Here is a 14,635-nt window from a genome sequence, read left to right on the forward strand (position 1 = left end):
AGTGCCGAGGGCCTTTGGTAACTGCCAAGAGTGTAGAAATGCGTTAACATAGCAGGTCTAAACAGCTATACTTAGCAAGAACTGCTCCCAAGAACGGCCCTTGGCTGGTGTCTGGGAACTGGCTGTCAAGTGAGTTCCCACCAGTAACTGATTAGGGCGGCTCATTGTGGTCAAATGTTTAGTCCTGTGTGCTGAACATCCCTCCCTGGACTTTGGGTGAGTGCTAGGTCGGGGGTGCTCACATGATTGTTGTTAGGTGCTTGGAGTCGGTTTCACAGCGCAGTGACTGCATGCCCAACAGAACAGAACACGGTCCTGTGCCATCCTCACCACTGTTGCTACGCCTGAAGCCATTATTGAAGCCCTGTGTCAATCCAGCTCACTGACCCTCTCCCTCTTTTTCCCTGACGTGAGCCTCCTGCGAGAAGCCCGGGTCCTGGGTCACCACAGAGCGTGCCCCGGATGGACCACATCTCCTGTGTGCGGTCACAACCCTTGCTGGGGCATGAAGCGGGCCTACGTGGTTCTGCTGGGAGGGCAGCCTTGGAAGCAGGCGTCTGGCTTCCCAGACTTCATGCCCTGCACCTTCTCTCTGCTGCCTGAGCTTGGCATCCTTGCCCTAGAGTAAGTGGTGAGCAGTGCTGGGCCTTGTGGGTCCTATTCGTGAATCCCAGAGCCTGTGGGTGGCCTTGGGGACTTCTTGATAAGCCGCACAATCAAGCTGACAACGCTGGATGCCCCAAAGTGTGCCTCTGTGTTCTCAGAGGCCCACGGACTCAGCAAATGAAGCAAGAAAGGAGCACCAGACTGGGATGGGCAGCCCAAAGCCTCTCCGGAGCCGTCCTATGCAAGAGACCCCACTGCCCTGGACCTGCATCCTGGGGCCACGAAGTGGGGCTTCACCCTCTGACTCCGGCATCCCTGGACTGGGGAGCAACTGGAGGGGAGGCGCCGGTGGAGCCGGGGAATGAAGAGCACACGCCTCCTCACACTGCCGGGTCAGCAGGGGCACCAGATGTGGAAGTCCACTGCCCACACATCTGCCGGCTGTGTCCGGCCTCTGCTCATCCACCCCGGGCGCCTCAGGCTCTCCTGAGATTTGGGCCGAGGTGGAGGCGGAGGCGGCCCAGGGGAGGGCCGGGTTACTAATGCCGCCCAGACGGCTGCCAGTACCAGCTGGCGGGAGGAGACACATTCTTCTCCAACAAGCAGCAGTCAGTGGTCACTACGTTGCCCGGGTCACAGGCCGCCACCCGGAGAGGAGCTGACCACAGACGGCACCATCCTCATCTGGAGGCCGCTGTCTTCGTGGCAGAAACAGGGACTTCGTAAGGGCTGAAAAACTGCCTAAAGGAGCACCCTTGCCCTGGGTCCCCGAGCAGCTCTGTGCACTTCTGAAGCCTGCCGGCCCTGCTCTCAATGAAGCTTCCGGATGCAAAAGCCAGGGCCCAGGAAGCCACAGAACCAGCAAGCAGGCGGCCAAACAAGGCAGAGAAACTTCGAGGTGAAGCTGAGAATGCCTATGCGCAGGCACTCGGCTAGATGCTCTGTGCACCTCTTTAAAAAAGCCGTTTACTCTTCCCAACTGCCCTTCCTAACAGAAACAACTCCTTGCATTTGCAGACAAGAAGTGTGAGCCTCAGGCAGGTGCCGAGGCTTATCCGTGGTCCCACGCTTGTCTCTCTGCCGCTAGAACAGCGAGCAGAGCCCACGTCACGACAAGGGGCCACGGGGTGGAATTCGCAAGAGAAAGTCTCTCTGTGTCCCTCTAGGTCAAGGAGAGCTGGTCTCCAGGGGACAGGGGACTTTCAGAAGAGCTGGCAGGGCTGACTGAGACCCGCAGGGAAGCGAAACAGGCAGCCAGTCTCTTGGGGGTGAAGCGTAGGAACCACACTGCCACCTGAGGGAGGGTCTCACATCCCCACAGCTCCCAGCCCGGACCGCTCTTGGCGTGTGAGGGCAGTTCCTTTCTCTGAGCACTGCAATAGAGCAGAGTCCCTGGGGAGCAGCGGACGGCGAATACAGCCGGCTGCTTATCGGAAGTCTCGAGGGCCGAGTCCACTGGGAGGCGCCTTGGAAGCAAGGCCGGGTGACCCCGCACCCTGTTCTACCTAACACACTCGGCATCACGGGAGTCAGAAACCACCCTGCGCTGGTATTGTGTTGCTGCAGAAGAGGAAGGCGTAAAGGCAGGGTGGCGCCGCTGTCCCTCCCTCCCCTCCCCTTGCTCAGTCGGGCAGGACTCCGATTGCTGCCACACTCGCTGCTGCTGCTGCCAGCCCAGGGCACCCAGGGGAAGCTGCCAGGGAAGTGCCAGCTGAGGAGATACATACGTTAATGATGACCCCTTTGTCAAGCAGGCTCTGCTTCTTGGCTGTCATGACAAAGTAGTGGGTGCTGTCCTTGTAGTAGACGATGTTCTCAAGATCAATCCCTGCAGAGAGAGGAGGAAGCAGGCTCGCGGTGACGGCTGCAGGACAGGTCCCACTGTCCATCACAGCGTACTCACACTAGACACAAAGGCACACAGGATTCGGAAAGACAGGGCAGATGGCTCTCACGGCTCCTGCGAAGACAGCGTCTCTTTCAAAGGGCACAGAGTCCTCAAGGACCACGGACTGCCATTTCCAAGTTAGAGAACCCCAAGCCAGACCCCCTGCCATCAGATCAATTCCGGCTCGTGGTGACCCTGCAGGACAGGACAGAACTGCCCCTGTGGGTTTCCGAGGCTGGAAATCTTTACAGGAGCAGGAAGCCTCCTCTTTGGGTTAGAACTACTGACCTCGTGGTTAGCAGCCCAATGCATACGTATCCCACGACATCACCTGGGCTCCTTATTTCCAAGTGAAAGTGCTATGGAAGGAGGCGTGCCACCTGCAGTCATGGCAGCCAGGAAACAACAGAGCCCAGCCTGGAACCCCAGTCTGCCACACTTCATGCCCAGCCCGCAGCGCCCTCCAAGCTGCCACAGCTGACCAGCTCTGTGAATGCTCCCAAATCTAGGCTAAGCTCCTCGCCTTCCTCATGCGTGCTTGTGTGTGTGTGTGTGTGTGTGTGTGTGTGTGTGTGTGTGTGTGTGCGTGTTTAGCAGGCATTAGAGGGCTGGGCTGTATCTTTTTGCCGTGGGCACCATCACAGAGTGAGAGGCTCTCGCACCGTGGGAGCGGGAGGGCATTTAGCTGTGTGTGTGGCAAGCAGCAGAGAACTTATTAGACCTGTAAGTAGTCAGAACTACCAGGACTTAGGCCCGTAACCTTCGTTTTAACAAGACCTCAGGTGATTCTGAGCCCCATTGCAGTTTGAAAACCACTATCTTGAAGACAACTCTGGGGGTGCATGGGTTAAGCGTTTCCCTGCTAACCATGAGGGTCAGGGGTTCAAATCCACCAGTCACATCAAAGGAGCAGGACATGGAAGTAGACGTCCATAAAGATGTGCTCCCTGGAAATCCGCTAGGCCAACCCTGTTGTTAGGGTCGCCATGAGGCAGAATCGACCCGATGGCAGTGGGTTTGGGGGTTGGCTTTCCCGATGGCAGTGGGTTTGGGGGTTGGCTTTGGCTTTGCTTATTTGAAGGAAACAGAAGAGGGAGGGAAAGAAACAACTATGGGTGGCCGACACAGAGGCTGGCCGGGTGACCACAGGAAGCCCTTAACAGGAAACAGGCATCATTGCACAGGGAGGGCCCCCAAGGCATTCACCCCGTCCCTGTGTGCACAGCCTGGTGGAGCACCCGAGGCCCCGGTGACAGCTGCAGCCGAGTTTGAGGGAGCTCATTCCGACAACGGGAAAACCACACGCTGTGTTCTGTCGTCATGCATTTACTTGCTGATTTATCTCAATATTTATGCTTCTGGGTTTTCTATTTGTTTTTGACAAGGAGGGTGGGTCGGAGAATTCTTAAGTCATTCCAAAGGAAAAATTAAAACTGTTTATAAGATAACGCAACTGGGTCAAACTCCAGGGCTCAGGCCATGGGCACAGCCCTTAGGAGAGGCAGGTGATTCTGCCCAGCAGGCGCCCGGTGTCTGGCACCGCCTTCAGTCCAGTGTCGGGGAAAGATCTCAAAGAAACAACTCAGCAGAGAGTTTTATCTTTAACAGTAAATAACTGCCAGGCCAAACCAGCCATCGCAAACGTCCTCTGTCAAGCGCCCGCCAGAGAGTAAGCGCTTCTGCCTTTGTGAGTCATGTGTGTCTGTTGAAAGCTCTGCTCCCCGAGGCAGAAGCAGTCACAGACTTTAGGCAAACAAACAGGAGGGGCTGCGTCCCAATCCAACACTGCCTACAGACCCTGAGATCTGAATTCCATAGGCTTCTCATGACACATAGTGTTCTTTCGAATTCTCTTTGGCCATTCTTAGCTTGCAGGCGTTAAAGAAAACCTGAGGCTGGCCTTTTGTTTGCAGACCCCACGTGCACAGGCTGGGGGCCCTGGTGCCATAATGGGTTATGCTTTGGGCAGCTAACCTCAAGATGCACAGTTCAAAACCACTAGCTGTTTCTGGAGAGAGAGATGAGGCTTTCTATCCCTTTCAAGAGTTACAGGATCGGAAACCCACAGGGGCAGCTGGCAGTGAGTGTACATGCTTGGACGGTGGCAGGACATCCAGTTACGGAGACTGCAGCGCCTCCCAAACCGACCCCTGGGAGGACCACGCAGCAGCGAGCACAGTGTTTTCACTGCGACCAAGGAAGCAAGTGGGATAGTGCACAGATCTGCATTATGACTGGAGCCACTCGGAACAGCACAGGTGGAGGTGGGGGAGGAGACTATGACAACGGAGCCTCTTCCTGCACCAGGTGGTCAGACAGCAGGTGCGTCCTCTGGAGTGTAATGAGTTTTATGTTGTTGCTGCACTGCCCTTTTGAGAACTACAGAAGGAGCTGCAGCAAGTGTGAAAACATGGAATTCACACATGAATCGATTCTCCCCAGGGGCTCTCTGAAGCCCCATATATATATATAAAATCATTTTATTGGCGGCTCTTAAAGTTCTTATCATAATCCATCCATCCATCCATGTGTCAAGCACATTTGTACATATGTTGCCATCATCATTTTCAAAGCATTTTCTTTCTACTCGAGCCCTTGGTATCAGCTCCTCATTTTGCCCCCCTCCCTCCTCCACCTTCCTTCCCTCATTTTAAGTCAGGTTTAAAAGAAGAAACAATCTCTGGGAGCCATGAGCTCCTACCTCTCATTCCCCCTCACCAGCCTGGACCGGACGTAGTGACTGAAGTGTCACTGTTTCTGCATGGACTGTTTGTTTTGTTGGGGTTCTGTTTGTTGCTTTATTCTAGGTCTTCACACAGCATGGGGCACATAGTACCCCAACTCACTGCCATTAAGTCGACTCCAACTCACAGCGACCCTGTAGGGCAGAGTAGCACTGCCCCTGTGGGTTTCCGTGGCTCTAAGTCTCTACAGGAGCAGAAAACCTTATGGGTGGCCTAGGTTTGAACTGACCTTGTGGTTAGCAGCCTGGTGTATAACCCACTCTGCCACCAGAGCAAAGTTGGCATCTGATAAAGAGTTGTGGAGGAAACGGGTGACTACCTTATTTCCTTTGGCCCCTAGCAGGGCAGGGGACAACCAACTCCAGTGAGCGCCACACTACCTGGGCATTACCCACCCCCCACCCCCCCAGGGAGGGGCAGCTGGCACAATGAACCAAAGTATCTGGGCTTCTGGAAGCACCGCTTCTTGGCCCCTCTGCAGTTAAGAGGTTTGTGTGGTTATTTCCCTTCCCAGCCTCCATTTCGGGAGGGCATGGGTCAACCTTGGCTTTATTAGCTACCTGCTGGCACATAACGGGCACCAGTCGATGGCTGCTAAGTAAATGACTGGCTATCTGTTCCCAGGACCCAGATCCACAGGGCTTTCCCCAAGAAGCTCTCTCATCCCTGCAGAGACTCTGCCTGGTTATTATTCTAAGGAGAATCCTGTGCTTCCACTTGACAAGTGTGAATCTGCCCAGTGCCAGACCCCCGGGAGCCAGCACACCCCTCTGTCCACTGTAGGAGCGGCAGCCAATGGCCTGGTTTGGCAGATGGGGGCGCTCCCACCTGTTTCTTCTTTGAGGTCCTGGAAGAATTTCTGGTTGAAGATGAAAGCCACGCCGCTAATCTCTTCCACCTTGGCCTCAGCCGTGCTGTTTCTGTTGATGAAGTTGGCAGTGATTGCAATAGCCAGCTTCCCACGGAATTCTTTCCTTCTGAACCCTGTGGGAGGAGAGAAGGAAACATGGGTCTTTCTTCAGGATTTGGTCTGAGAACCCGGAAAAGATGGCTCCACATGATATTCTCAGATGCCCCATGGGCCCGAGAAACCACAATTTGGGGTCTCCGGAGAGCCAGGCAAGCAGAGATGCCAAAGTAGGGGCCCAAGGAAGACATGTGGCTTGGCTGTCCTTTCAAAAATCAGTGGGTCTTTGCTCTCTTCGAAGACCAGAAGCATCAATGAGTTGCTTAGATTTCAGCAAACAAAGCGCTCTCGCTATATCATCTCAGAGGCCAGAGCTCCGCCTTAGCTCTGTTGGGCATTCCTGTTAAGTACCAGGGGGCTTCAAACGGGCCTGGGAAATCCCACTCTCTCCATTCTGGTTTCCATGAACTCTGAAGCCATTCCATATATTCATGAAGGACCCACATGCACTTTGAACTGACAGGATTACATTGACTCTGTTGTCAATTTAAAATGTTGCATTTTCACAGTTTTTCGGTCTGTGTGTCTTCTCTGGAAAGTCAGATTACTAGGCTGACTTGCTGACAGGACAGGGCTTTTAACAAATGCCCTTTGTTTCTCCAATTGCCAGTGACTTGCACTTAGGTAAATGCATAATGACTCGATAAAGGGAATCCTGACTTGCAATTAACTACGCACTTTCCGGCAGACAGGGCTCGTGATGGTAGAGGTGAGTATCCAGGCCTGTCACACGGGAGGCCAGGGTTGGATTCCCCAAAGGGGAGGCAGACTGCATTTCAGGAGAAAGATGAGGCTTTCTACTCCTGTAGAGAGTTACAGTCTCCGAAACTCACAGGGGCAGTGGTGCCTTGTTCTATAGGGTTGCCATGAGCCGACATCAACTCGATGGCAGTGAGCTTGTTTGTTTTCTATAGTTGAAGGATTTGCCTAGCTTCCAATGGCTTCCTGTAAACCCGCCTTTTCAATGGCAGTCACATGGAGGACCACAGAGCAAGTGATCATCTTTCATAGCAGCCCCTCTCCTCCCAATCCCTGCTTCAGGATAGCCTGATGATTCCTGCATCCCTGCATCGTCTCGCTGCTCTGATACTGCTGTTGACTCTGCTGAATGCTAGGCCTTTGTCATGTGAGCCCACACATACGGGTTCTCTTCAGCTACATTTGGAGGTCAAGCCTTATGGTGACCCCCAGGCTGAAAACCCTGGGGTTCCATCCAAGAGGAGTTCCCTTTGTCCTTCCTTGTCAGACACACTTCAACAGGGTCAGAAAGGGCCCTGGCTGTCTCACCCAGTGCTTCCCAACTTGGCGTTGTCTTGTCCCCCAGGGGACATGTGGCAATGCGTGGAGATAGTTTGGGTTGTCCCAGTTGGGAAATGAGGCGCCACTGGTATCTAGTGCGTAGAAGCCAGAGATGACACCAACCATCATATAATGTATAGGATGTATAGGACAGCTGCCCAAGACCAAGCATTATCTGGCCCCCAATGTCAACAGTGCCAAGGTTGAAAAGCTCTGGTGTAACTGGGTCATTGGGTCCCAAGGTGCTCAAATGAGTCTCCCCTGTCTCCTGCTCCTTTTCATGTTCCAGAATGCAGAAACGTACGCAGGTGGAGTATTCGGTCCTGGAAATCAAGTATCCAGACGAACAGTCCCACCCAACTCCCCAAATGTGTCATGGGCTCTCAAAGAACAACAGCCAGGTTGATAACGTAAAACGCCTTGGCTAGACACGGGTTCCTGATTGGGGCGTGATTTGGGAGTGAAGAGAGAGATAAGGACGTGGGAAAACAGCACTGGCTGCTGGCCAGTGAGAGGCCCACGCATCCAGGCCTTTCTGAGGTCGGTCCTATTCCAGGGGATGTGGCGTGGCCTCGGAAGAGACGCTTGAACAAGGCGAGCTCAAAATGCGGGACTGCCCCTTGTCTAAGGGATGTACCAGGGGCCACAGTCACTGGCCTCTAATGAGGACAGGCACAGCCCGTGGTCCAGTGCCCGTCAGGGCTGTGCTGCTGCGGCACAGGTGATGAAACACCTCGCCCGCCCGCCAGAGGGATTTCTGCCGCAGCCTGACTGGATCCTACCCTAAGAAGGCAAAGTCACCTTCCAGCTTTGGAAGCCTGAGCATGAGGTGTTTTGGGTAAAACGTCCTGCCCAGCAGTCCATGTGCCCCAAGGTTTTGAAAAGAGGAGACCATCTTGGACTTGAAAGTAAACTGATGGTACTGACGCTATTTTCATAATGTCATCTTAGACCAAGTGAGCATGGATGTGCATAGCACCTGTGCATAAGCAGATGCTCAGTGAATGCATGGCCGCCGACTTCTCTCTTATAAAGGGTTTCTGTCTACCAGTCCTTTCCCAGCCTCGCAGCGGTGCTCGGAGCGGGTTCAACGTATTCCCTGCAGTTCCACACGTGCGACCACCGAGGTTCACAGGAGCGGAATGACCATCCTGGACACTCCTGCGTCTGTCTCATGGGAGCTCACTCCACCTCAGCACAAATGGGCGCCCACCCCCTTCTACCCAGGAGCCCCCACCCTAGCTTGGGTACCTATCTTGCTCACCCTTCCCTACTTTCTTGCTTGCCACTCGCCACTCCCACCCCCACCGTGACCCCAAGAAGAAGAGCTTCACCTTCCAGAGTGTTCCTGCGGCCGTCAGCACCAATGATGACATCAAATTCAAACTCCGACAGAGAGTGATCCCCAGGGAGAAACTCTGCCCGCCAGCCAATTTCTACCAGGACAGAAGAAGGAGGTGAGTTCACAGTAAGTGGGGGGAGCGAAGGTGATTCTACATCCTTTGTGTTGGCCACTGACAAGTGGGCAACACGGCCAGGGCTATGTGCCTGGGGGTGGACAGAGCCACCAGAGGAAAGGCTCCGAGGGGTTCAGACTGGCACCTGAACCAATTCAAGGTAACCAGCAGCTTCAACTCCATGCTTGATTTCACTGCTTTCAGTGACAGCTTGGGCTCGACCTGCATGATTCTCAAGGTAGTTTCACTGCCCGGCCCCCACCCCCAACTCAATGGTTTCTACCACCTTCTCTTTGCCCATCGACTCCTCCCACAGTCCCCGTTACACGGACCTGAAGGATGCGCAGGTGTAATGAGACCAGTCTGAGATTCTACTTTACTAGCCTCAAAGCACTTTGTTGTTCAGTACTCTGCCCTTTATGAAAACACCTTCAGGTAACCTTGCTGGTGACTTGCACTGGTGCTGACCACCTGCTGGAGGGCTAGGGAAAGACCCCCAGGAGTGGAGCAGTTAAGCACGCAGCTGCTGCCCCAAGGAAAGATGAGGTTGTCTGCTCCGGTAAAGACCTGCGACCTTAGAAGTTGATGCGGCATGTGCACTCTGTCCTGGGAGGTCCCTCGGAGTTGGAACCAGGTTTGGTCTGGGTTTGGTAGGATCTAGGTAAGGTAAGGTGACCAGATGTCCCGCTTTTGAACAATTTGTCCTGTGTCCTGCGGCATTTTAAAAAAGTCCCGATTTTTTGAAAGAATGCTCGACAAGCTAGGGAACGGCGGGAGAACGGGAAGATCGAATTTTTATTCAAGAACAACCCCCGCCCTGGGGTCAATGGTGTCCCGCTTTACCAATGTCAAAATCTGGTCACCTTAAGGTAAGGGTAAGAACATACAGGCCTCCAAGTGCTAAGTAGCAAATGTTGCTGTGCTACAAAAGCCAACCCAGGCCTCCCTCGATCCTCAAAGGCTCAGGCAGAGGGGCCAGGAGGAAGCAGCTTGTGGAGGATGCGATGCGGTCACCACGAAGCAGAGCCTCCTGGTACAGGCTCTGGACGAGTTTGACACCATGAACCAATCCTCTGGCTGTGGTGTGTAGCCAAAGATTAGAATTTAAATAAGCACGCCAAAGGGCAAGGGAGAAAAGCTGCTAAGTAAGAAGACACACCTACAGTAGTGAGTGTTCTGGCTTATAAGTAACACCTCACTAGGGTTTAACAATATAATGTACCGAATTCTATCTTGAACACTTTCGGTTTTCTCTAAAAGCCTTACTCTCTTACTGAGTGGTCAGCTATCACATAAATACACATGCGTGCATCTACACAGCCTGTGATCTGTGTCCACAGACACACAGCATGAGAAACACGTGACTGTGATTGATCCAACAACCATCTCCGAGGGTTCTATTTTATTGGCAAGACTTTGCTGGCCAAAGTACCGCCTCCTAATGACGAGGTAAACAAATTTCAGGCTCACTGGCTTCCTCACCAAGCCCTTGGGAGTTGAATAGTAAACTGCACTGATAAAAAGCCAAAGGTTAGTGCCGTTGGGTCAGTGCTGACTGCAAGTAGAACTGCCCCATTTCCACAGCGGTAAATCCCGACAGAAGCAGACTGCCACCACTCGCTCTCAGGGAGCCACTAGTGGGTTTGGAGGGTAGATCTGTTGATGGGCACCCATGCATTTCCATGCCTGCACCACCAGGCCTCCTGGCCTACAGAAATCCCAACAGGTGAAGGGTCCCAAGAGCTCCCCATAAGAGCGATTCCTAGAGAAACATTTTGCAACATCTGATTTTTCCCCCTTTTTTAGACAGAAGAGAAAGATGAACTATACTTTGGTTTTCTTGATCTTCAGGAGGCTCTAGAACCTTCACAAACTCCACATTCACGTGAATTTCAACTCCCAGCATCAGGGCCACCTTGAAGAGAATGAGCTGCAGCTGACGAATACCTGCCAGGAAGGAAGGGGAAGAGGGGTGGACTGTCAGCGGTGCCTCCTGGACGCAGATCACCCCACCTCAGGAACCCTGGCCAGAGCGACAGACCAACAGGGATCACCACGGAGCACTCAGTACCCGCTAAGTGCTCAGCCAAGCACTGCCCGCGCGTGTTCTCTCATCGAACCCTTAGAGAAGCCCTCGGAGAGAATGACTACGATTGTTCTACGGGTGAGACATTGAGGTTCAACGAGGCCAAATGATTTGCTCAAGGGCAAGAGTGATCAGTCCTACAGCGCAGAGCCAGGTCGGTTGGATCCCAACACGGAGCTCCTGTCAGTAGATAATGCTGTCGTTCGATGATGGCTCTCCTTCCTGTCGACAAGATCAGGATGGAAGAGGAAACAGGAGAATAAAGACTCCTACATAAAGTCAGTGGCCACTGGTTCATGAAGGAGGGCTGAGCCTCAGCTCTTCGCCATGCTGTGGGAAGCAGATGGGTTACCCCACTGAGCCGGGCGCATGGCTCTCCACCTTCTCCAGAACATCCCTGTTTTGTCCTGGCCGTTGAGCACACGCGGGTAGACCTCCCAAGTGTTTTTCTGCACAATGCGAGGCTGTCGGAGAGCTGTGGGCCCCTCGGGATTTTGTGTGTGAGCTCATGTCACCTTTAGGAAGCACCTATGATGTGCCAGGTGCCCGGCGATGTGGCACACACCTTCCGGTGGAGGAAGCACAGCTAGAGAGTATGGAGTAGGGCATGGAGGCTGGGCGACAGGCGAGTGGTAGAGCAGGGCCTGAGTGGGAGCCCAGCAAGCCGAGTGAGGAGTGACCATGGGTACAAAATCCCATGGAGAGAGTAAGGGACGCCAAGACCCCATTAAGACAGGTGGTTTGGGAGCTCAGGAGCCACCAGAGACTTTCATGAAAATCACTTCTGCGTGGCAGTGGGGAGCAACGGCAAGGTTAGCAGGCTTCCTGGGCGGGGTAGACAATGTCCAGAGCCCCTCTTTGTAGACAAACAGCCTTGGAGCAAAAGCAGCTGGCAGTCACAGAGAGTTGGAAGACAGCGTGAGTGACAAGGAGGAAGACTGAACCCTGTGGGGCATGCGTGGTAGATTTTATGTTAACCTTTACTCTGATGAAAAGGGTAGGGCCAGAGTCCAACCCATCAGTCAAGTTGCAGCCCGATGATGTCCCTGTGGGACTGCCATCGTTTTATAAGAGAGATATTGGGAACCTCGATAGCCTGCTGGCCCTTCACCTTCCTCCTCGCTTGCCTTCTGTGTCTGCCTCTGGAGGTGGCCCATGTGGGCCGTCAACCCTGGGAGTGATCAGCGCCCTGCTAGGTGGCCACTGGCCTTAAATCCATGTGATGCTGTACCCACCAGCTTGTGATCTCCCTGCTTTCCGCTTCATCATTCCAAGTCACTGGCCTGCAGCCCCGAGTCTGCAGAAGCCTCCAGTTGGCTACAGACTCATGGGCTTGAGTTGGCCTGGGCTGGGACACCTTCGTGGTCCCAAGTTACTTCTAGCGATATCAAGCTCCTTCCTACACAGGCAGGAGTGTCCCTGGTCTGTCTCTGGAGACATGCCAGCCTCACCCTGAGCGGATGGAAAGGAGGGGGTGGAATCAAGCAGAACTAGACTTGGAGAGGGCAGGGCAGCTCACCCTCAGGGGTGAGAGGGAAGAAAGGACACTGGGGTGGAGGTGACGGAGGAAGGGAGAAGAGGGATAGCACAAGGAGCTGCCACGGCTTCTTTTCTTCAGAGCAGAAGGGGATGGAGTGGAGGCCAGGAACAGCCACCCTGGGGTCTGCATGAGGATGCCGACATGGGCTGTAGGGAGCTGCCGGGCAACACCCAGGACAAGAGCACACAGGGGCTGGAGACCACGTGTGAGGGCGGCCGGTCAGCTGGGGTGGGTTTAAAGCAGGCGGCCCAGCCCCTGCCTCAGACACAATCCTTCCGGGGAGCCTGAGAGTCTCCTCAGAGATTCAGAGTCGCAAGTCTGTCTGGTCCCGCACACATTAGGAGCCCGGTGCACTCTCTCTGCTCCCGTTCCCATGGGCTCAGAGCAACCCTCCACAGGTGGTCATCCGGAAGGCTCCCACACTAACACCGACGTCCTGTCGGGCTTCTGCAGTTCTAAGGACAGGGAATTGAATCCAGGGGAACCCCATCGATGGGGACAGAGTCCGGGCTGGGACCCAGGACCTCACAGGCCTCCTACTCGCTATTCCGCCTCCCCTGGAGGACTCTCTGCAGGGTCATCATTCTACATGGGTGACTGACATACATTCTTCCATGGGTGGCGGACACATCCTGAGCGCTGACACCACAGCTTTCTGGGGAAATCCAAATTTCTTTCCATTGAGTGCCTGGCATTTTCTCATCCCAGAATGGGAGTCAACTCAGGCCGCTGCTGGTAAAAGTCCATGGATCAGACTAAATTATACCCTATGCGGAGGAATAACTCTTTCCAGCCATCCCCGCCCAAACCCCACACCCTATTTTCATGGAGTCTTGTCCTCATACGAGCAAGACTCTCCGAGCTCTCCCCTCACACCCCGATTCCTAAGCTAGACAACCCACAGCTGCTGCTTGCTCTTTTGGGAGATGGGGTGGGGAGACGGGAACGCCAGGCGGTGGGCAGCACTTACTAAGTAAGCACTTACAATGAGCTAGACCTCGCAGGAGGCCTTAACTCTAATTTTCAGGAGGTAAAACTGAGGCCTGGGAAGGGCAGACTGGGACGCAAGACACAGTGAGAGAAGCGGCAGAATTTGAACCTAAATCTGCTCCAACCCTGGAGCTTCCTCCACGGTGTGAACCTCCGTGACTTCAGACCTCCTCTCAGCTGAGTGCCACCTCTCCCAGAGCCTGTGGGCTCAGATCTCGAACCCAGCAGAGACCCGGAGTGCTCACCAGGGAGGCCCATGCTCTTCCTCGCCCCAGCTCCTTTTCTAGCTGAAGACCCTTCATGATGCCCGCCCCCTCTCTCTCTTTTAAAAAAATCATTTTATTAGGGGCTCATACAACTCTTATCACAATCCATACACACATCAATTGTGTAAAGCGCATGTGTACATTCATTGCCCTCATCATTCTCAAAACATTTCCTCTCCACCCAAGCCCCCGGCATCAGGTCCTCATTTTTCCCCTCCTTCCCCACTCATCCCTCCCTCATGAGCCCTTGATAATTTATAAATTATTATTTTTCATATTTTGCCCTGTCTGACTTCCCGCTTCACCCACTTTTTGGCTGTCCATCCCCCAGGGAGGAGGTCACATATAGTTCCTTGTAATTGGTTCCCTCTACCAACCCACTCTCCCTCTACCGTCCCAGCATCACCACTCACACCCTGGTCCTGTAGGGATCATTCGCCCTGGATTCCCTGTATTTCCAGCTCCCATCTGTACCAGTGTACATCCTCTGGTCCAGCCAGACTTGCAAGGTAGAATTTGTGTCATGATAGTGGGAGCGGGGAGGAAACATTTAGGAACTAGAGGAAAACTGCATTTTTCATCGTTGCTACATCGCACCCTGACTGGTTTGTCTCCTCCCCGAGACCCCCCTGCAAGGGGATCTCCAGTGGCCTACTAATGGGCTTTGAGTCTCCACTCCGCACTCCCCCCATCATTCACTATGGTAAAATTTTTTGTTCTGATGATGCCTCATGCCTGATCCCTTCGACACCTCGTGGTTGCATAGGCTGGTGTGTTTCTTCCATGTGGGCT

General features: G+C 53.8%; 1 protein-coding gene and 1 long non-coding RNA gene across 3 annotated transcripts in view; one reads left to right on the forward strand and one right to left on the reverse strand.

Moving 5' to 3' along the window:
- MICAL2 (microtubule associated monooxygenase, calponin and LIM domain containing 2) overlaps positions 1-14,635 on the reverse strand; it is a 235,169-nt gene that overhangs the window by 123,329 nt on the left and 97,205 nt on the right. For both annotated transcript variants that reach the window (XM_045290948.1, XM_004711613.2), the window contains exons 5-8: positions 10,792-10,908; positions 8,839-8,940; positions 6,067-6,222; positions 2,334-2,434 (exon numbers count right to left, since the gene is read on the reverse strand). In XM_045290948.1, the coding sequence (XP_045146883.1) occupies positions 2,334-2,434; positions 6,067-6,222; positions 8,839-8,940; positions 10,792-10,908 (476 nt within the window). The remainder of the gene's footprint in view (positions 1-2,333; positions 2,435-6,066; positions 6,223-8,838; positions 8,941-10,791; positions 10,909-14,635) is intronic.
- LOC123521770 lies at positions 8,762-11,325 on the forward strand. Its single transcript, XR_006680117.1, has 2 exons — positions 8,762-8,961; positions 10,813-11,325. It is a non-coding gene; the product is annotated as an uncharacterized LOC123521770 (long non-coding RNA).

The sequence above is a fragment of the Echinops telfairi genome, unplaced genomic scaffold, assembly GCF_000313985.2.
Source record: "Echinops telfairi isolate 266 unplaced genomic scaffold, ASM31398v2 ScPeMD7_60;HRSCAF=208, whole genome shotgun sequence".
NCBI lineage: Eukaryota > Metazoa > Chordata > Mammalia > Afrosoricida > Tenrecidae > Echinops > Echinops telfairi.